The following is a 21,755-nucleotide window of genomic DNA, read 5'->3' on the forward strand; positions in this document are numbered from 1 at the left end:
TTAGCACGTTTCTCTCTTGCGTCCTAAGTTTGAGTGTCTTCAAAGCCCATGACACCTTTGGTAAAGGCTGTTCTCCATCTGGAGCGCTTGCCGGCCAGTGTTCCCCAGTTGTGGGTGTTTATACTACATTTTTTAAAGATTTGCCTTGAGAGAGTCTCTAAACCTCTTTTGTTGACCACCAGCATTACGCTTTCCATTTTTAAGTTTGGAATAGAGCAGTTGCTTTGGAAGACGATAATCAGGCATCCGCACAACATGACCAGTCCAATGAAGTTGATGTTGAAGAATCATCATCATCATTATTATTCCCCCAATAATAGCTGTTATCAAATGCAACATCTATGGCTGATTGCAAATATAGTAACTTCCACAGGCGAACGATTTGCAGGGTTTCCTTGCCCCTCTGCCACTGCTAAACCACCCCCTTGCCACAACAAAAAGACGAAGAAGGCACATACCTCCACATGTGGTGGGAGTGCCCCCAAATCCAACCATTCTGGACAACAACCTTACGAGAAATAAGTAAAATAACCAAGCAAGTATTAGAAATCACCCCAGAATTGGCTTTACTAAACCTCTTCCAAGACAACAATGCCCATTTACACCACAAAGAACTCATAACCCACCTACTTTCAGCAGCCAAAAACATCATAACCAGATACTGGAGAGACCTGTCAGGAGTAAGCATGGACCAATGGTACCAAATAGTATGGGAACAGCCCTACTAGAAAAATTAACCAATAAACTGAAACTGACACGGAAGAAGATTCCTTTACCCCTGTATGGCTCCCCTTTATCACATACACAGCCCAACAAGACAATGACAATAGAATCATAGAGTTGGAAGAGACCACAAGGGCCATCGAGTCCAACCCCCTGCCAAGCAGGAAACACCATCAGAGCACTCCTGACATATGGTTGTCAAGCCTCTGCTTCAAGACCTCCAAAGAAGGAGACTCCACCACACTCCTTGGCAGCAAATTCCACTGTCAAACAGCTCTTACTGTCAGGAAGTTCTTCCTAATGTTTAGGTGGAATCTTCTTTCTTGTAGTTTGGATCCATGGCTCCGTGTCCGCTTCTCTGGAGCAGCAGAAAACAACCTTTCTCCCTCCTCTGTGTGACATCCTTTGATATATTTGAACATGGCTATCATCTCACCCCTTAACCTCCTCTTCTCCAGGCTAAACATGCCCAGCTCCCTTAGCCCTTCCTCATAAGGCATCGTTTCCAGGCCTTTGACCATTTTGGTTGCCCTCCTCTGGACACCTTCCAGTTTGTCAGTGTCCTTCTTGAACTGTGGTGCCCAGAACTGGACACAGTACTCCAGGTGAGGTCTGACCAGAGCAGAATACAGTGGCACTATTACTTCCCTTGATCTAGATGCTATACTCCAATAATCCACCAACAGCATACAAATCAATATGGCTAACCTGATCCAAAACACCCACCTACCCCACTCACACATGAAAACAAAGACCACCACAGCCAACCACAAATGAACAACCACACCCTAGGCCAACACCAACCCCAAACCCTCTCATCACCAAAGGGAACACAAGCGAACAGCAAAGAACCTGCACAAGCAACGCTGACACCAAACCCTACATATAATAAGTGAAATAGAAATATCGCCACCCAACCCCACTCTCCCCCGTCTTTCCCCCCCTCCACCTCTTCCCCCCTTTTCTTCCTAATGTCTCAACAAATGAAAATGATTTCAAAAAGGTTACATGGGGGGGGCACGAGAGAGAGACATTGCACACTTTTGTAAATCAACAAAATCTTTAATAAACAAAAAACAACAAGAAGAAGAAAAAATGGGAACTGTCTCACAGGTTTGAAGGCCTTGCCCTCCATTATCTCGGCTCATCGGTGGCACACACCTCGCTGAGTTCGCCTTCGCTTCGCTTCGCTAATACAGCTCATTCTTGTTTCTGTTTCCACCCTCTCTCTTCCCCCCCCTTTCTTCTCTGGGACGTTTTTTGGGCTGCTTCCGTCCCCCAGGGGAGCGGCGGTCAAGTTTCTGCGCTGCATAGACAGCATGCCTGACATTAGGCCTGGATGCAAATCTCTCCCACTAGTCATCAGCGACCTGGTGAGGAACGAGGTGGTTAAAGCGAGAGCATCGTATGGGTCTCCCGTCACCCGCATCCAGCAAGCTCTCTTGGAAGCGCCACCAATTTGGTGCAAGCCTGGTCTGGGGAGATTTGGGGTTCCCGAGTTGGCTGGGGGACACACACATGCACTTGCGTGTTTGTGTATGCATGTACACACATGTGCACACCAAGAGCTCTACCTCTCTTTTAAATCAGAACCAGTGAAGGCGGTGAAAGTCCTGTGTGAGTGTCTGGAAGCGGTTGGAGGATGGATGGCGGCTAACAGATTGAGGTTGAATCCTGACAAGACAGAAGGACTGTTTTTGGGGGACAGGAGGCGGGCAGGTGTGGAGGATTCCCTGGTCCTGAATGGGGTCACTGTGCCCCTGAAGGACCAGGTGCGCAGCCTGGGAGTCATTTTGGACTCACAGCTGTCCATGGAGGCATAGGTCAAATCTGTATTCAGGGCAGCTGTTTACCAGCTCCATCTGGTACGTAGGCTGAGACCCTATCTGCCTGCAGACTGTCTCGCTAGAGTGGTGCATGCTCTGGTTATCTCCCGCTTGGACTACTGCAATGCACTCTACGTGGGGCTACCTTTGAAGGTGACCCGGAAACTACAACTAATCCAGAATGCGGCAGCTAGACTGGTGACTGGGAGCGGCCGCCGAGACCATATAACACCGGTCTTGAAAGACCTACATTGGCTCCCAGTATGTTTCCAAGCACAATTCAAAGTGTTGGTGCTGACCTTTAAAGCCCTAAACGGCCTCGGTCCTGTATATCTGAAGGAGTGTCTCCTCCCCCATCGTTCTGCCCGGACACTGAGGTCCAGCTCCGAGGGCCTTCTGGCAGTTCCCTCACTGCGAGAGGCCAAGTTACAGGGAACCAGGCAGAGGGCCTTCTCGGTAGTGGCGCCCGCCCTGTGGAACGCCCTCCCATCAGATGTCAAAGCAATAAACACCTACCTGACATTCAGAAGACATGTGAAGGCAGCCCTGTTCAGGGAAGTTTTTAATATGTGACATTTTAGTGTATCTTTCATCTTTGTTGGAAGCCGCCCAGAGTGGCTGGGGTAACCCAGCCAGATGGGCGGGGTACAAATAATAAATTATTATTATTATTATTATTAAGAGAGGCATACAGAGAAGTATTAATAGGGGAGATTACTTGCAGAATGCCTATACAGTGGTACCTCAGGTTAAGTACTTAATTCGTTCCGGAGGTCTGTACTTAACCTGAAACTGTTCTTCACCTAAAGCACCACTTTAGGTAATGGGGCCTCCTGCTGCTGCCATGCCGCTGGAGCCCAATTTCTGTTCTCATCCTGAAGCAAAGTTCTTAACCTGAAGCACTCTTTCTGGGTTAGCGGAGTCTGTAACCTGAAGCGTATGTAATCCGAGGTACCACTGTACACTGGCAAATTTGGTCATGGAATCCTACTCAGTATTGATCCAGAGTAATGTGCCTTGGTTCTCAAACCTAATCCGTTCCAGAAGTCCATTCGACTCCCGAAACCGTTCGAAAACCAAGCGCGGCTTCCGATTGGCTGTGGGAGCTTCCTGCACTCAATTGGAAGCCGGACATTTGGCTTCCGAAAAAACGTTCACAAACCGGAACCCTTACTTCCGGGTTTGCAACGTTCGGGAGCCGATTTGTTCGACAACTAAGCCGTTTGAGAATCAAGGTTCCACTGTATCGTTAAGCAGAGTAAAAACTTAAACACATTGCAGGATTTCTTCCAGAGTAGACCTGATGCAAATGGAATTTCATCCAGCAGCGCTTTACCGCTACTGAAGGCAAATGAACATAATGGTCACAAATCCAATAATTTCAGGGTTGGTGCTGTCCATAAGAAATCCAGTTGCAGCAGACTTTAACTTAAAATAACTTGTAATAAGTCTAAACATTAACACTAAGCATTTGTGGGAATGTTCCGGGTGGCAGGAGAGGATATATGGTTTATTCATATCCTTCCTAACTTGCGCTAGCAAGTTCCTTTACTTAGCAGAGTTTACATTCCCCTTTTACATGCACAGCAGATGGCTGGTTGCAGGCTCGTGTAAGCCTTTCACTATTATACAATTCAGTCTGTCTCGGATTGAATTGTACATTCCTGGCAAGTACCCTTAGATGCCTCTTAAAAGAATAAAGACACCACAATCTTATTCAAAGTCATTAGAAGAACTTTACTCACATCAGTTCACAGTTGGATTCCCAAAGGCAGACTTAGTTACAAATATGTGCATGTGGATCTACTCCATATGGGGGAATAATTCCAGTGCTTCTGCTAGCTGAGAGCTAGCAGAGCAGTCTTAGCTGAAAGCTGGTCAAACGAAGAAGGAAGTCAAAAAGAGAGAGAGTGCTGCGTGACTCGTCCTTTTGTTACCTGGACAGGTGAGGTCACACCCACCTTCTATCACATGCAAAAGGAAGGATGCTCCAGCCAGGAGGAACAGGAAGTTTCGACCGGCTGGACCAAACATCCCCTTGCATGTCCACTCTAGGAAAACAAGGAATGTTGTACTTGACTGCTCCCAGTGGATTACATCCCACGCAGCATTGACCACACCTAACGGACAGCCTGGGGGTGGGGGAACAGAGACTCTGGAGATCTCCCCTCCATGTTGCCAGGCTTGCCAAAACAGTGAGCTTACAAGAGGCTTCGGGATCGGTTGTCTTGTATTTTCATACGGCGCTGTCGCTTTAACAGAAGCCGCACGGAACCCTTGTCCAATGAGGAACATCAGCCTCTCTTCCCGCGTCTGAATATCCTCCTTTTTCTCCCCTTCCAACACGTGCCCTGGCGCTCCCAACCCTTCCCAAGGGATAGCCCTCCGTCGTTGTGTGAATAAAGGCACCCCCTTTCCAATGCTGCGGTTGGCATTGTCTACCTCAAACCTTACCTGTGCATGCTTGCCTTTGTTGACAACTCCAGGTGGGCTACCAGGAGCCATAGCTCAGTGGGCAGAGCACCGGTTTCCTGCATGTTAAGGTCCCATGTTCAATGCCCGGCTTCTTCCGTTAAAGACCTGGCGGCAGTCCGCATAGACCGGAGGTGGCCAAAATCATGCCCTCTGTGTGTTTCTGAACCCCCCAACTCTTAGGGTGGGAGCTGACAGCCCGGCAACATCTCTGTGTTGCATTCCAAAGGCTGTGGAGAGGGGTGCAGCCATCAGGAGACCATCTTCTTTCATTTTCATCAATTCCAGCTGTAGCCCAACAACATATTGAGGGAGCAAGTTTGGGAAGGGCTGTGTTAAGCCATGAGATGTTCAGCTAGGCATGATTTTTTTCATGGCAAAAGTTCACTCTTCTACAGTGGTACCTTGGTTCTCAAACTTAATCCGTTCCGGAAGTCCGTTTCCAAACCAAAGTGTTCCAAAACCAAGGCGCGCTTTCCCATAGAAAGGAGTGCCAAATGGATTAATCCGTTCCAGGCTTTTAAAAACAACCCCTAAAACAGCAATTTAGGGACGCGGGTGGCGCTGTGGGTTAAACCACAGAGCCTAGGGCTTGCCGATCAGAAGGTTGGCGGTTCAAATCCCCGCGATGGGGTGAGCTCCCGTTGCTCGGTCCCTGCTCCTGCCCACCTAGCAGTTCGAAAGCACGTCCAAGTGCAAGTAGATAAATAGGTACCGCTCCGGCGGGAAGGTAAACGGTGTTTCCGTGTGCTGCTCTGGTTCGCCAGAAGCGGCTTAGTCCTGCTGGCCACATGACCAAAGTCCTGCTGGCCAAATAAAGCGAGATGAGCGCCGCAACCCCAGAGTCGACCATGACTGAACCTAATAGTGAGGGGTCCCTTTACCTTTACCTTTAAAACAGCAATTTAACATGAATTTTACTATCTAACTAGACCACTGATCCATAAAAGAAAAGCGATAAACAATGTGATGCAGTCACACAATCAATCGATCAGTAGCTGAACTGGGTTATACACCGTCACAGCAAGAAAATGAAAAAGAGCGAAAAAAAGGAAAAGGCAAAATAAATAACAAAAACAGACAGAACTCAGCATAACAATCAAATCGGAAGTGTGGCACTCAAAACAGAGCGCGTTCGGCTTCCGAAAAGAGTTCACAAACTGGAACACTTGCTTCCGGGTTTGCAGAGTTTGGGTTCCAAGTTGTTTGAGGACCAAGGCATTTGAGAACCAAGGTACCACTGTATACAGTTGCTGAACGTACAAGGGTCTTTCCTACCTCTTATACTCCTTTGCAGCCAAGGAAACTTTGGAACTGTGTCTGCGTTTGACCTCTCAGTGTTAGACAGAGATCAATGAACCACAGTTCCCACGGTTCCTTAACTGGAAGCTCTGAACAGAGTTAACAAACTACAGTCAAGGAACCCTGGGAAACTATTATCTCCTGAGCACCATAGAACGGGTCTCCTGGGCTCCTACATTGGTGTTGGATCGAGGGAACGTAGGAACTGTAGTTTTGCCCCAGTAATATGAACCCTGCATTAGAGAGACCTGGAACTACAGTTCCCAAGACCGCTGCATCGGAACCTATGCTCAGCTTAGCCAAGAAACCTTGAGGAATTGTAGCATTTGGTGAGTACCAAAATTTGGAGAGATTCCCAAACCTTTCAGGGAGCTACAGTTTCCACGGCCACTTGGCTATGACTTAAGGTGACCAAATAAGAGGGCAAGAGGAAAATTTTCCGCTTGGACTACTGCCATGCGCTCTCCGTGGGGCTCCCTTTGAAGGTGACCCGGAAACTACAACTAATCCAGAATACGGCAGCCAGACTAGGGACTGGGAGTGGAGACCACATAACACTGGTCCTGAAAGACCTACATTGGCTCCCAGGACGTTTCCGAGCACAATTCAGTGTGTTGGGGCTGACCTTTAAAGCCCTAAACGGCCTCGGTCCAGTATACCTGAAGGAGCGTCTCCACCCCCATCGTCCAGCCCGGACACTGAGGTCCAGCTCCGAGGGCCTTCTGGCGGTTCCCTCGCTGCAAGAAGCCAAGTTACAGGGAAGCAGGCAGAGGGCCTTCTCGGTGGTGGCACCTGCCCTGTGGAATGTCCTCCCACCAGATGTCAAAGAGAACAACAACTACCAGATTTTTAGAAGACATCTGAAGGCAGCCCTCTTTAGGGAAGCTTTTAGTGTTTGATGTATTGCAGTATTTTGATATTTTTTGGGAAGCTGCCCAGAGTGGCTGGGGAAGCCCAGCCAGATGGGCGGGGTATAGATAATAAATTATTATTAATTTTTATTATATCTCGGTGCCTTCATTTCATTTTATTTTAAATAAACCACAATCCCCTTGGTCATCGCAAAATGAATCCTTGCCGGGCGCCGCTTTGCCATAGCCAAAAATGCCAACATTTCGTGCTCTCTTGCCCAGCTCCTGTGTTTAGCCTCTCTTCGCTTTCTCGCTCCCTTCTCGCAACGTCTAGCTTTGACTATCCTCCCTATCTCGGTCTGCCTTTCCCCTCCGCGAGCTTTCCTACTGGTTGCCTGTGTTTACTTTGTGTATTTCCTGCTGTATAAACCCCAAATGCTGAAGCTGGGATTGCTGATGCCTCTGTCTTGCATGTGATGGGTTTTTTTGAGGCGGGTAGGGGCTGCGGTTTGTGTCTGTTTTTCCAAACCATCGCCTGAAAAATCTGGTACGTGTGAAGACATTGCCTGTGCGGTTGAGGGGGGAAGAGATTGAGCGAGACGTGACTTGTGGGTGATTAACAAAAGAGACCCAAAATATCACATTTGTATTTAGTTTTTCTAGGGACGCGGGTGGCGCTGTGGGTTAAACCACAGAGCCTAGGATTTGCCGATCAGAAGGTCGGTGGTTCAAAACCCCGCAATGACGGGGTGAGCTCCCATTTCTCGGTCCCTGCTCCTGCCCACCTAGCAGTTCGAAAGCATGTCAAAGTGCAAGTAGATAAATAGGTCCCGCTCCGGCGGGAAGGTAAACGGCATTTCCGTGCACTGCTCTGGTTCGCCAGAAGCGGCTTAGTCCTGCTGGCCACATGACCCGGAAGCTGTACGCCGGCTCCCTCGGCCAATAAAGCGAGATGAGCGCCGCAATCACAGTCGTCCGCAACTGGACCTAATGGTCAGGGTTCCCTTTCCCTATTTAGTTTTTCTAGCCTCGTTGAAATGAAATAGGGTCCAATTCCACCTGTGTAGTTGACTTCCACCCTGTTTTACAAGAGGGGTGGAGAACCTTGCGGGTTATAGACTGAACCCAGACACTCAGACCTATAGTTCTGGCCCCCAGGCAGCAGCCCAACTTGCCAGACCATCCCAAGTCACTGACTTTGGCATGGCTGCGATCTAGCCTACTGGGCAAAGGTAAGAGCCACGCCTTTGGGACGGGCCACTTTGGCCACACTCCTTTCCCCGTGGCCCCGCCCACTGCTGGAATGCAGCCCCCGGAAGTTAACCCTTGAGGGAATGAGGCCCCTGCAGGCTGAAGAATGTGATCCAGCCCTGATTTAGAATAACAAAGGCTGCAACATGTTTAGGTAGTGGGTGTGCTGGTCCTGTGGGTTACCCAAGAGGCGAGGTCCAAGCCCGGTCCGTGGTCGAAGGTGCAACGTGGAGGCAGTCCATAGTAGCTGAAGCTGGGTGCAGGGCAGGGAGTCGGGTGTCATCAGGAAAAGGCTTGCAAGCAGGGAGCCAGGGCGGGTCAGGAGCTCTGGCAGGAAAGCAGGACAGGGTTCAGGGAGGAACTAGCAACCAACAATGTTGCTCCCACAACTTGGGACTGGGGCTGGTTGGCTTTTATCTACCCCGAGGCATAGGGCAGCCCCGATCCACAGGTGACTCGCCTCTCCTGGCCGGGAGGTGAGCCCTCCTCCTGCAGGAATTTAGTTCCCTCCGCCTCTCTGCCCTGAGCCTCTGCAGCTCAGGAGAGGCTGGAGGGTTACCGGACCCAGAGGCAACCTCACCTTCCCCTGACGGGGCTGAGAGTGGAGCACCTGCAGGCAATGGGTCCTCCATCACCTCAGGAGCCAGAGCAGACTCACCTGAGGATCTAGCATAGGTGAGGACCCTTCAGGCTCAAGCCCCAGCCCCGGCTCAGCTGGTTCTGGAGGCGGGGACTCCTGTGCAGGCTGGGATCCCTGAGGTTCAGCATCTGAGTCTGAATCCCAGGCCATCACAGTGGGTGACAGGGAATTCTGCTGCTTACGAATGCAGAATGAAATTGTCACGGGGACAAGCTTGGTCTTTTATGTATAAATATATATATATATACCTGGTTGTCTGAGTCCTCCTAACAACATCTCATTTCTTCCTTTGTTGCTCAACCGTTGACCAACACGCCTTTGCAGGCTATGGTGAGTCTTTGTCTCCTTATTTATTTCTCTTTCTTGCTCAGGGCTCGCAAATCTGACTCCCAAATAAGAACAGTGATGGCCAACACTCCCCAAAACCGCTTGATTATAAATAGCTTTGATGTTGATGAGTTTATGAATCACTTCTGGAGGCAGGGAGAAACTCCAAAAGTTCCCAGCTTCTTACATTGGTGTCAGCAGACATGATTTCACGGCCACATGGGGAATGTGGTTTCAGCCATGCTGGAGGGCCACACACGCATCCTAATCCGCCCCCCCCATCCCATGCCTAGGTGAAGATGAGGAGATTTCACCCGTCCCATATCCAAGAATCTGCTGATGTTCTCTGCTCATTCTCCAAAGAGGAGGGGGCGGTTTTCTGCTCTCTACTTATTCCGCTCCAGCCTCACATCAGAGAGAGAGAGAGAGAGAGAGAGAGAGAGAGAGAGAGAGAGAGAGACTGAGTGTTAGACGATCTCTCTCTGTTTGCATAGATAAGGTTGCTGCTAAGAGCAGCTGCAGACACTCAGTGCAGTTCAGCATTTTTCGTTTAGACCTCATTTAGCTCTGTATATAGTTGTGTATTATAGTTGTAGATAGAATAAAGAAAATATTCTACAGAGCTGCTCTCCGAGTCGTTTATGCTCTGCTATACTCTGCTGTGTGACGATTGTCTTCTTGTGGAAGTGAATCTGGTGCTCACAACTCTAAGCTGTGAGTCCACAACACTTTGACCTGTTCCTGTCCAGATTGTGGTCTCTGGAAGTGCTACCCAGCTCGCCTAGCCCAGTCGGGGCTGAAGTGGATGAGTCCAGTTGGTGGCACTGGCTCAAAGGCGATGCTGACATAAGACCCTGTGAATGCAGGGTCTTAACTTCTGTTGTTGTCGTTTTTCTGCACTGCATTCTTGACATGCTTCTCCTTTTATGCTTCCTTCCAACAGTCCTTGGTCCAGTCCAGGAAAGCTGGTATCACATCAGCACTCGCATCAAGCACTTTAAACAATGAAGAGCTAGTAAGTGTCCCAGTTCCTCCTTTTTTATATACATATATGCTCTTGGGTGGTGGTTCTTTTGCGTTAGGAGAACTTGTCCTGGTGAAGGAATGGGTTTCTGTGCAGTCAGTCTGAAACGGGACCCAAAATCCCCATTTTTCCTCCTCCAAGGGAGCAGTTCTAAAATGCATTCACTTGAGCTCTTGAGTCAATGTATAAACAGAAAGACGGCTGTATAAACAAGTGCTCAAAGCCCTCTCCTTTATCAGTCCGTGACGGCAATGGATGACCTTGGCTGTTCCAGTGGAGCAGGGATGGCACGTCTGGGTCTTAGCTTACATCCTGACCACAAAGACGCACAGACCTTGTCAGGTCTGACAAGAGACCCGGGAACGGTGCCAGGAGCGCTCTTACAGTTGGTGACCTCCTGCCCCAAGATAAGAGTATAGGAACAGGAACAACCTGTTATGGTCAAGAGTACCAGAACAGGAATATCTGTTTATGGTCATGGATGTCAACTTACGTGTATAAGCTGACGTGGCTGGATTCCTGGGGGAGGGGGGAGAGGGTGCCTGGAGGATATATATACTGCATGAAATTTCTCATTTCTGTGGACTTACTGTGAACTGACCACGCAAGTGCCTTCTGCTATCCGGAGAGCAGAATAAACTCTTTCTCTGAATCAACCTCAGCACCATTTGACTTCCCTTCTCCCTCTCAGGAGCAACACAGACCCCACCAATCGGTATAGTCTAATAAAGCTACACTGGGACCCCACAGGAGATGTGGAAGCAATAAGCAGTGTGTCTTCCAGTCTGAGCAAGGCATGAAAGTTCAGGACCATGGACAGCTCCATATCCCTAGTGCTGGGAGTTATAAGGGAGATGTTGCTTCAGCAGTGAAACAGTTCAGACAGGGAGCTTGTGTGGGAGAAGGAGACTCTGACGGACAGCGTCTTGCAGTAAATGAAAAAAGACCGCGTAGAGTCAGAAGTTCCAGAATGATATTATTATTTTTTACTAAAAAGCAAAGGCTTGTTACAAAAACTTCAGGCGCACGAGGTACAAACAAGAGAGAGAGAGAGAGAGAGAGAGAGAGAGAGAGAGAGAGAGAGCAGCTTGCTGAGCACAGGGATTTCTGTCTCCTGGTTCAGCGTGACCTTGAGATAGCCAAAACAATATTTACCGGTGAAGTGAACTGTAATGGTTATAGGGGTTGCTCGTGAGTAAGTTGCCGCCACTCCTGGCTAGGTTGCCTGGTTAAACCTCTTCTGTCTGAACAGCCCTTCACTTCGTGGCTGTTTCAGTCGCTAGCAGAATCCGTCAGTGGGCGTTTCTTGAACCTCTTCCAGCAAAGAAGTTCTTTGACGCCAAGTCTCCCTGCGCGGAAGTCTTCTGGGCAGGGTGGGTGTGGGCAGCGGAGGACCCGTGCTCTCCCCGCTGGTCTCCGGCAAGGAGTCCTGGAGCCCCCTCGCCGATTCCCCCATCTGCCCCCCTTTACCCCTGGTGTTACGCTGTTTTCCTTCCCCAGCCGATGAGCCGCCTCTCTCCCTGCTGGGCCCTTCTCCAGCATCGCTTGGGATCCTTGCCTCCGCCTCTCGCTCCGATGGCAGTTCCCTGACATGAACCTTCTAGAATCTTCCAGCACTTTCCAGTTTCGGCCCTCAAAGACTTTAGTCATGACAGGGTCTACCCCTTTCCTGGCTGCCCTGATGTGGTCAAATATGCTTCCTGCATGTAGCCTCATGCATTGCTAGCCAGACTCTACAGCATCAACCCTGAAGGTCTTTCCTGGTGACCATCAGCTCTGATCTCAGTAGGGAAAGGGGTGTCTGAGAGCCAGCTGGGATCTCAGGTGGCCAACGCAGAGACCTCCAGTCCCGGAGCAGAGATGCCCAGATCCAACAGCTCTTCAGGGTCACCGGCAGTTTGGAGATCTGCTTGGGAGGGGTGTCTTCCTCTGGGGAGACCTTGATCTCCTCAGTTTGCTTAGGACTGAACTCTAACAGGACACTGCTGGCTGATCTGTTTAGCAGAGTCTCCTGAAGGCTTGGCAAGCCAGGTCAGCACTCTGGACAGCTCCCAGTGAATTTTGCTGGCTGAGCTACAACAGATGTTGTCTAAGCAAAGGACTAGAGTCCCCTGAAGGCTTAAAAGGGGCTAGCAAAGATTTCTTTAGTATTGCCTCTGTCATACCTTGTCTGATCAGGCAACTTGTGATGGGGTACACTATATATATATAGAGAGAGAGAGAGAGAGAGAGAGAGAGAGAGAGAGAGAGAGAGAGAGAGAGATATTTTCAGGTTTATACATTTCAATAATTTTACAGTCATTTTAACATTCCAAAACTTGACTTCCTTCCCCCTCTTTCTGCAGTTCCTTAGATTTATTTTCAATATTTTCTGCATATTCCAAATTAACTTAATTTATTCATTTATTCGTCTTCTTTAAATATATACTCTTATGAAACTGAAGGTTATTACAACGAACCTGCCAATGTTCTTATCTGTTTACAGTTTGTTTGTAAATACAGTCGTACCTTGGTTCTAGAACAGAGTCCGTTCAACTTCCGGAACAGTTTGAAAACCAAGGCACGGCTTCCCATTGGCTGCAGGAGCAGCCAATTGGAAGCTACGCCGGACTTTTGGCCTCCAAAAATCATTCAAAAACTGGAACACTCATTTCCGAGTTTCAATCGTCCGGGATCCAATTTGTTCGGGAGCCGAGGAGTTTTTGATCCGAGGTACGACTGTATTCACTAAACCATTTCCGTTGTTTTATAAAGAGTCGAGAGAGGGTCATAGAGCCAGATCCCGATCGTGTGTTTTTCGTTGTCTCCCTCCAGAAAAACCATGTTTACAAGAAGACCCTCCAAGCCTTAATCTACCCCATCTCTTGCACAACCCCCCACAACTTCGAGGTGTGGACCGCCACAACACCCACCTACTGTTACGAGTGCGAGGGTCTGCTCTGGGGCATTGCGCGCCAAGGCATGCGGTGTACAGAATGCGGAGTCAAGTGCCACGAGAAGTGTCAAGACCTGCTCAACGCCGACTGCCTGCAAAGTGAGGAGGGGGTGCCTTGTTCACTTGGTTTGTCTTGGGGTCGGAGGCTGTAGAGTTCTGTCTGAACTGAGAACAACAAAATACACAACCTGCGTTTCCAAAATCTGCAGCTTCTCACCACTGAGATTCGCAAAGGCAATCTGCCAATAAAAATAATACGATGTCTTTTTTTTTATTACCATCGTTGTATTATTATTATTATTAAAAGATCATAACAAGAGTCTCCTAGATTAGGCCAATGGTGTATCTAGATGGGTGTCGATCAGAAGGTCGGCGGTTCGAATCCTCGCGACGGGGTAAGTTCCCGTTGGTCAGTCCCAGCTCCTGCCAACCGAGCAGTTCGAAAGCATGTCAAAGTGCAAGTAGATAAATAAAGGTAAAGGGACCCCTGACCATGAGGTCCAGTCGTGACCGACTCTGGGGTTGCGGCGCTCATCTCGCTTTACTGGCCGAGGGAGCCGGCGTACAACTTCCGGGTCATGTGGCCAGCAGGACTTAGCCGCTTCTGGCGAACCAGAGCAGTGCACGAAAACGCCGTTTACCTTCCCGCCGGAGTGGTACCTATTTATCTACTTGCACTTTGACGTGCTTTCGAACTGCTAGGTGGGCAGGAGCAGGGACAGAGCAACGGGAGCTCAGCCCGTCATTGCGGGGTTTTGAACCGCCGAACTTCTGATCGGCAAGCCCTACGCTCTGTGGTTTAACCTGCTTCTAGGAAATGTAGAACAGGTTCCCTAATGCGTGGAATAATCAGAATGGATTGCAGTGAGGGCGGTGGTAACCCGCCCACGTCAAATCTCTCTCCCTCTGTCCAGGGGCGGCTGAGAAAAGTTCCAAGCACGGGGCTGAGGACCGCACGCAGAATATTATCATGGTGCTGAAAGATCGTATGAAGATCCGGGAGCGCAATAAGCCCGAGATCTTTGAGCTGATCCAGGAGATCTTTGCCGTCTCCAAGACCACTCACACCCAGCAGATGAAAGCTGTGAAGCAGAGCGTTCTGGATGGGACCTCAAAGTGGTCAGCCAAGATTAGCATCACAGGTACGTCAAGCCAGTGGCCGTTTATACAGACAGGCATGTAGATATGTGCAAACACAGAGAGCCAGATGAGCATAGAGAAATCTTCTCCTTTGGTAGCCAGATGAGCATAGAGAAATCTTCTCCTTTGGTAGCCAGATGAGCGTAGAGAAATCTTCTTCTAGGCTCCCTTGTGGCCCAGTAATATAATAATAATAAATTTTTAATTATACCCCGCCCTTCCTGGTGCAAAAACTGGGCTCAGGGCAGCTAACAACAAATTTTAAACACTTCAAAACACTTACCGTATTTTTCGCTCCATAAGATGCACCAGACCATAAGGCGCACCTAGTTTTTGGAGGAGGAAAACAAGAAAAAAAATATTCTGAATCTCAGAAGCCAGAACAGGAAGAGGGATCACTGCGCAGTGAAAGCAGCAATCCCTCTTGCTGTTCTGGCTTCTGGGATAGCTGCGCAGCCTGCATTCACTCCATAAGACGCACACACTTACTTTTTAGGAGGGGAAAAGTGAGTCTTATAGAGCAAAAAATACGGTAATTATAAAAGCAGCATAAAATACAGTATAAAGACATAAATAACAATAAAATTCAAAAACCAATTAGATAATCCCCAGGGCTAGCTGGCTGAATTGGTCCTACTTGAGCCAGCGAGGAGACCAGGAGAGAATTAGCTGTGGGGTCTCAGAGCGGGTGATCTTCATAAAAGGAGAGGGAAGAGAAGGGAAATAAAAGATCAGGCTGAATTCAAATTAAAGGCCAGGTGGAATAGCTCTGTCTTACAGGCCCTGCGGAAGGAGGTTAAATCCTGCAGGGCCCTGGTCTCATGGGACAGAGCATTCCACCAGGTCGGAGCCATCACTGAGAAGGCCCTGGCCCTGGCGGAGGATAGCCTGACTTCCTTAGGGCCCAGGACCTCTAAACTATGGTTATTCATGGACCTTAAGGTCCTCTGCGGGACAGACCAGGAGAGGCGGTTCTGTAGATTGTCTTCCATGAACACGGTCTTAACAGTTAGTCCATAAGCGATTGTGGAGGCCAATTCTGGATCCACACATCCTTCCACAGTGGGGACAAGAAAGTGGGGCCCTAAGCTATAGCTTGTTTAGCTTATACGTAAATCCAGCAATTCCCTTCCCAGTCTCATCACCTACAAATAGAGATGCAAGCTGTGGGCAGGCTCTTTTGTCTCTGCCCTCTAACTGAGCGAGCTGGTGATGTTGGGTCCTTGCACCTGCCCCTCAGTAGCTGCGCAGCCTGGGATTCATTTTGGACTCACAGCTGTTCATGGAGGCGCAGGTTAATTCTTTGTCCAGGGCAGCTCCATCTGGGATGCAGGATGAGACCCTCCCTGCCCATGGACTGACTGGCCAGAGTAGTGCATGCTCTGGTTATCTCCCGCTTGGACTATAGCAATGCGCTCTACGTGGGGCTCCCTTTGAAGGTGACCTGGAAACTACAACTAATCCAGAATGCGGCAGCTAGACTGGGGACTCGGAGTGGAGACCACATAACACCGGTCCTGAGAGATCTGCATTGGCTCCCAGTACATTTCCGAGCACAATTCAAAGTGTTGGTGCTGAACTTCAAAGCCCTAAATGGCCTCGGTCCTGTATACCTGAAGGAGCATGTCCACCTCCATCGTCCAGCCCGGACACTGAGATCCAGCGCCGAGGGCCTTCTGGCGATTCCCTCATTGCGAGAAGTGAGGGTACAGGGAATCAGACAGAGGGCCTTCTTGGTGGTGGCACCCACCCTGTGGAGCACCCTCCCTTCAGATGTGAAGGAAATAAGCAGCTATCCTATCGTTAAAAGACATCTGAAGGCAGCCCTGTTCAGGGATGTTTTTAATATTTAATGTTGTACTCTTTTTAACACTTGATTGGGAGCCGCCCAGAGTGGCTGGGGAAACTCAGCCAGATTATTATTCTTATTTCCACCCTCATTTTTCTCTCTTTGTGTTTTGTGGCTGTTCTTTGGGGGGTCGCCCCCGGCCGTGGGTGCGCATGAAACCCATCGAAACGGCACTCGGCTGTGCATGGGATCGCTCGACCAGTGGTTTGCGCGCAAGGGCTTCAGGCGAAGGACAAGACCGGGTCCAGCGACCCGTATGTCACCGTCCAGGTCGGGAAGACGAAAAAGAGGACCAAAACCATCTACGGCAACCTGAACCCGATCTGGGAGGAGAATTTCCACTTGTGAGTTGATATCCCGGGGTCTTCGTCTCTAGCATGTATCAAATCTGGGGTTCCCAAACTGTGGTCCGTAGACTGCCGGCGGGTCCATGGGCTTCATTCAAGGAGCCCACGCTTACCATTCAAATTGGTTGGGCTTCTATGGCATGCAGGATGTGAAATAAAAGAAGCAACAGAAAATTCGGTGAAGATCTGGACAGCATCTAGGTGGTCCACTGAGACTGTCAGCAATTTTTTTAAAAAAATAATTTTTATTAACTGGCCAATCACATCAAATTAAATCGCATCACATAAATTCCGAATTACAAAGCCAAATTTTGAATTTTGTTGGGGGATGATCAGATCCGAAGGGGGATTCTGATCATCTTCTTGCTACTGCATTAATGTCCAAATCAGTCCCAATCAGTCCAAACAGAGTTCATAATTCTATCCAGTCTTATCTTGCTGTTTCCACATCGCATCTTGTCCATATATTTTCTCTTTTTTCTTTATGATCTCTTCTGATAGTCTCCTTAAGCCGATAAACACCAATATAATAATCCTGTGTGAATTTCCCGTTCTTCCAATCCAAGTCCAGATGGTTTCCATATATCATCTCCTTCATAGATAACATCGCTCTTTCCATCATAATTTTACGAAGCTGTCGCTCTTAAGTCCCACTGAGGAGTTTAATCCACAATATATAAACAGCTTTGTTCCTCTCTTTCTCCTCCCAGACTTAGAGACTGTCAGCAATTTTCAAGAGCTTTAGCGGTCAGGGGAAGTTTGAGGACTGCTCAGTTAGGTGCAGCAAGAGATGAACCTGTCACCCAGTGTGGCAAAGTGGTTAGAGTATCAGCCTAGGACCTAGAGACCAGGGTTCAAATCTTCACTTGGCCACAAAGCTCACTGGGCAGTCTTGCGGCAGACACTGTCCTTTAGCCTGACCTACCTCACAGGGTTAGGAATGCGGGTGGTACTGTGGGTTAAACCACAGAACCTAGGACTTGCCGATCGGAAGGTCGGCGGTTCGAATCCCCGCAATGACGGGGTGAGCTCCCGTTGCTCAGTCCCTGCTCCTGCCAACCTAGCAGTTTGAAAGCACCTCAAAGTGCAAGTAGATAAATAGGTACCGCTTTGGCGGGAAGGTAAACGGCGTTTCCGTGCGCTGCTCTGGTTCGCCAGAAGTGGCTTAGTCCTGCTGGCCACATGACCCGGAAGCTGCATGCCAGCTCGCTCGGCCAATAAAGCGAGATGAGCGCCGCAACCCCAAAGTCGGCCACGACTGGACCTAATGGTCAGGGGTCCCTTTACCTTTACCTCGCAGGGTTCTTGTGGGGGGTAAAGCCATGGAGGTGTGGGGAAGAACCACACACCCTGTCGTGATCTCCTCAGAGAATAAGTTTTGCGGGGGGGGGGGGGACTCTGGGAACCGTAGCCCTGCGAGCTGAGGATCTCGAACAGCTCTCGTTCGTGACATTGCCTTCTTCTCCCGCAACAACAGTGAATGCCATAACTCCTCCGATCGAATCAAGGTGCGTGTCTGGGACGAAGACGACGACATCAAGTCTAGGGTGAAGCAGCGCTTTAAGAGGGAATCCGACGACTTTCTGGGCCAGACGATCATCGAGGTGCGGACGTTGAGCGGGGAGATGGACGTCTGGTACAATTTGGGTAAGCGACTGTGAAGGCGGCAGGGGCACTCCCCTGAACTGTTGAGTCCCAACACCCTGGGGGTTGTCCAACCATCTGAGTGGGCCTGAGGCAGTTGCAGAGTCCAAGCTGGGCACAAGTTAAGCTCTAGAGCAGCGATGGGAAAACCTGTGGTCCTGCAGAGGTTGTTGAACTATCTTCCTCTTCCTCTTCTTCCTCTTCTTCCTCCTCCTCTTTTTCTTCTTCTTCTTCTTCTTCTCCTCCTTCTTCTTCCTCTTCCTCTCCTTCCTCTTCTTCCTCCTCTTTTTCTTCTTCTTCTTCTTCCTCTTCCCCCCGTCCTCCTCCTCCTCCTCCTCCTCCTCCTCCTCCTCCTTCTTCCTCTTCTTCTTCTTCTTCTTCTTCTTCTTCTTCTTCTTCTTCTTCTTCTTCTTCCTCCTCTTCTTCTTCCTCTTCTTCTTCCTCTTCCTCCTCCTCCTCCTCCTCCTCTTTTTCTTCTTCTTCTTCTTCTTCTTCTTCTTCTTCTTCTTCTTCTTCTTTTTCCCCTTCTCCTTCTCCTTCTTCTTCTTCCTCTTCTCCTTCCTCTTCTTCTTCTACTTCCTCTTCTTCTTCTTCTTCTTCCTCTTCCTCTTCCTCTTCTTCCTCTTCTTCTTTCTCCTCCTCCTCTTTTTCTTTTTCTTCTTCTTCTCCCTCTTCTCCTTCTCCTTCTTCTTCCTCCTCTTCTTACTTCTTCCTCTTCGTCTTCTTCCTCCTCTTCCTCTTCTTCTTCTTCTTCTTCCTCTTCGTCTTCTCCTTCTCCTTCTTCCTCTTCACCTTCTTCCTTCTTTCTTTTCTTTTCTTCTTTCTTCTTTGGCGATCACTCATACCCGAGTAAGATTGTCTTCCATAAACACGGTTTTAACAATGAGTCTGTAACCCAGGTCACAACCCAGGTAATACAGTTGGGGGGTGACAGACCAATAGAGGTGGCTTTTTTAGCCATGGTTTTCTGCCATTTGTTGACAAATTCCTCATTGGTCAGGCGTTGGTACAAACCCTTCCCGAGATCAAACACTGAAATCCTGAGCCAATGTTTTAGGGCAGCCCACCACGCTTTAGATGAAATTGGGCATTCACCAGCTTCTAACAGAAGTATGGGGTTGGGGACACAGTTGGGTACCTGCAGCAGAGATCGCAGAAATTTTCCCTGAATGCCATCATTATCAGGCAACTCGTTCTCTGCACACCTGCGCGACATAACTGACCTTTCTCCAAACGCGATGCCTGCTACCAAATTCTCCCCTGGACTGTTTCAGATAAGCGGACGGACAAATCGGCCGTCTCTGGGGCGATCCGCCTGCACATCAGCGTGGAGATCAAAGGCGAGGAGAAAGTGGCGCCGTATCATGTGCAATACACCTGCCTACATGAGGTAAGTAGGGTACACAAGGCCTTGATGCCCTTGTTGTTCTAGCACAGATCCACACCCATGCTGTGGTAGTGAAGCAAGGAAGAAGGACTACCCCTATGCTATCCATATAATCAGTTACCAGTAATCAATATATTCTTATATGCTCACACATAATCAGGGCTTACAGTAGAATCATAGAATCATTGAGTTGGAAGAGACCCCAAGGGCCATCGACTCCAACCCCCTGCCAAGCAGGAAACACCACCAGAGCACTCCTGACATATGGTTGTCAAGCCTCTGCTTAAAGACCTCCAAAGAAGGAGACTCCACCCCACTCCTTGGCAGCAAATTCCACTGTCAAACAGCTCTTACTGTCAGGAAGTTCTTCCTCATGTTTAGGTGGAATCTTCTTTCTTGTAGTTTGGATCCATTGCTCCGTGTCCGCTTCTCTGGAGCAGCAGAAAACAACCTTTCTCCCTCCTCTATGTGACATCCTTTTATATATTTGAACATGGCTATCATATCACCCCTTAACCTCCTCTTCTCCAGGCTAAACATGCCCAGCTCCCTTAGCCGTTCCTCATAAGGCATCGTTTCCAGGCCTTTGACCATTTTGGTTGCCCCCCTCTGGACACGTTCCAGTTTGTCAGTGTCCTTCTTGAACTGTGGTGCCCAGAACTGGACACAGTACTCCAGGGGAGGTCTGACCAGAGCAGAATACAGTGGCACTATTACTTCCCTTGATCTAGATGCTATACTCCTATTGATGCAGCCCAGAATTGCATTGGCTTGTTTAGCTGCCGCATCACACTGTTGGCTCATGTCAAGTGTGTGGTCAACCAAGACTCCTAGATCCTTTTCACATGTACTGCTCTCAAGCCAGGTGTGGATTTTATAATCCATTGTGTATTTTATAATCCATTTTGAATCAAAGGGCAGCCGTGCCTTAGCTAATTGCATACTGCTTGAAACAGCAAAATTAGGAGCCGACCTTTCCCCTACAAACATCCGTGTACCCTGGACAAGGGGAAGACGTGAATCAGAGATTTGGGAACAAAATCCCCTCAGATACAGGCTAAATTAATCCACAGGACAGGAAGAGCAAAACCACAAAATCTCCAAACTCCCTGTCCTGTCATAACTAGGGGAGAGGTTAGACGGAGCGTCGCTGCAAGCATCGGAAAGCAGAATTAGAACTCCGTGCTTGACCAGGAGCTGGTAGCATGGCAAGAAGCTGGCTAATTGGCTAATTTTCGCTGGCAATATCGTGACTGCCTCATGGTTGTCTCATGATCTATGATTTGCTGTGATCTGCTCAGGTATAAAGACCTCTGGATTTCTGTCAATCGGGGTCCCGGTTCCTTTTGGAAGAGATTCCAAACTGGGTCCTTATTGCCTGGCAATAAACTTCACCTTCTTATTCTCCATTGCTGAGTCTGCCTGATCCTTATTTAACACCAAGCGAGTACCTGCTTACGTTCACGTGCTTCACTAGGAACCAGCGCTTTGCACAGGCCCTCTCTGATCTGCCAGGGGTGTGTTGTCATTCCCTGGACCCGAAAGTGCAGAAAAACCTTCCCCTCCCTGGAAGTGGGTCCTGAATTAGTTCAGAAGACAGGGCTGGTGTTTCTCTTTGGCCGTCGGAAACAGTGTCCGGGCGGGAAATCGCTGAAACGTCTGGGAAAATCTGGACGTATGACAACCCATTAAACTGGGTAATATTGCAAGCTTCAGCTGCCATCGCTATACGGTGGTACCTCGGCTTACATACGCTTCAGGTTACAGACTCCGCTAACCCAGAAATAGTACCTCGGGTTAAGAACTTTGCTTCAGGATGAGAACAGAAATCGTGCTCCAGTGGCGCGGCATCAGCGGGAGGCCCCATTAGCTAAAGTGGTGCTTCAGGTCAAGAACAGACCTCGGGAACGAATTAAGTACTTAACCCGAGGTACCACTGTATACTGTTTCTGGTCGTCGTCTTCTTTGGCGATCCCTCGTAGCCGAGTAAGATTGTCTTCCATAAACATGGTTTTAGCAGTGAGTCCGTAAGTGACT

At 49.0% G+C, this 21,755-nt stretch overlaps 1 protein-coding gene across 2 annotated transcripts in view; it reads left to right on the forward strand.

Moving 5' to 3' along the window:
• LOC309360683 (protein unc-13 homolog A) overlaps window positions 1-21,755 on the forward strand; it is a 132,335-nt gene that overhangs the window by 51,229 nt on the left and 59,351 nt on the right. Inside the window, exons 1-7 of one of the 2 annotated variants that reach the window (XM_081895407.1) lie at window positions 9,376-9,395; window positions 10,336-10,407; window positions 13,231-13,450; window positions 14,266-14,493; window positions 16,543-16,684; window positions 18,165-18,334; window positions 19,606-19,721. In XM_081895407.1, the coding sequence (XP_081751533.1) occupies window positions 9,393-9,395; window positions 10,336-10,407; window positions 13,231-13,450; window positions 14,266-14,493; window positions 16,543-16,684; window positions 18,165-18,334; window positions 19,606-19,721 (951 nt within the window). In that variant the 5' untranslated portion in view covers window positions 9,376-9,392. Of the gene's footprint in view, window positions 1-9,375; window positions 9,396-10,335; window positions 10,408-13,230; window positions 13,451-14,265; window positions 14,494-16,542; window positions 16,685-18,164; window positions 18,335-19,605; window positions 19,722-21,755 lie in introns of those variants that run through there. The other variant, XM_081895408.1, reaches the window with a different exon arrangement.

Source organism: Podarcis melisellensis, assembly GCF_964234715.1.
Source record: "Podarcis melisellensis genome assembly, chromosome: 18".
Classification (NCBI taxonomy): Eukaryota; Metazoa; Chordata; class Lepidosauria; order Squamata; family Lacertidae; genus Podarcis; species Podarcis melisellensis.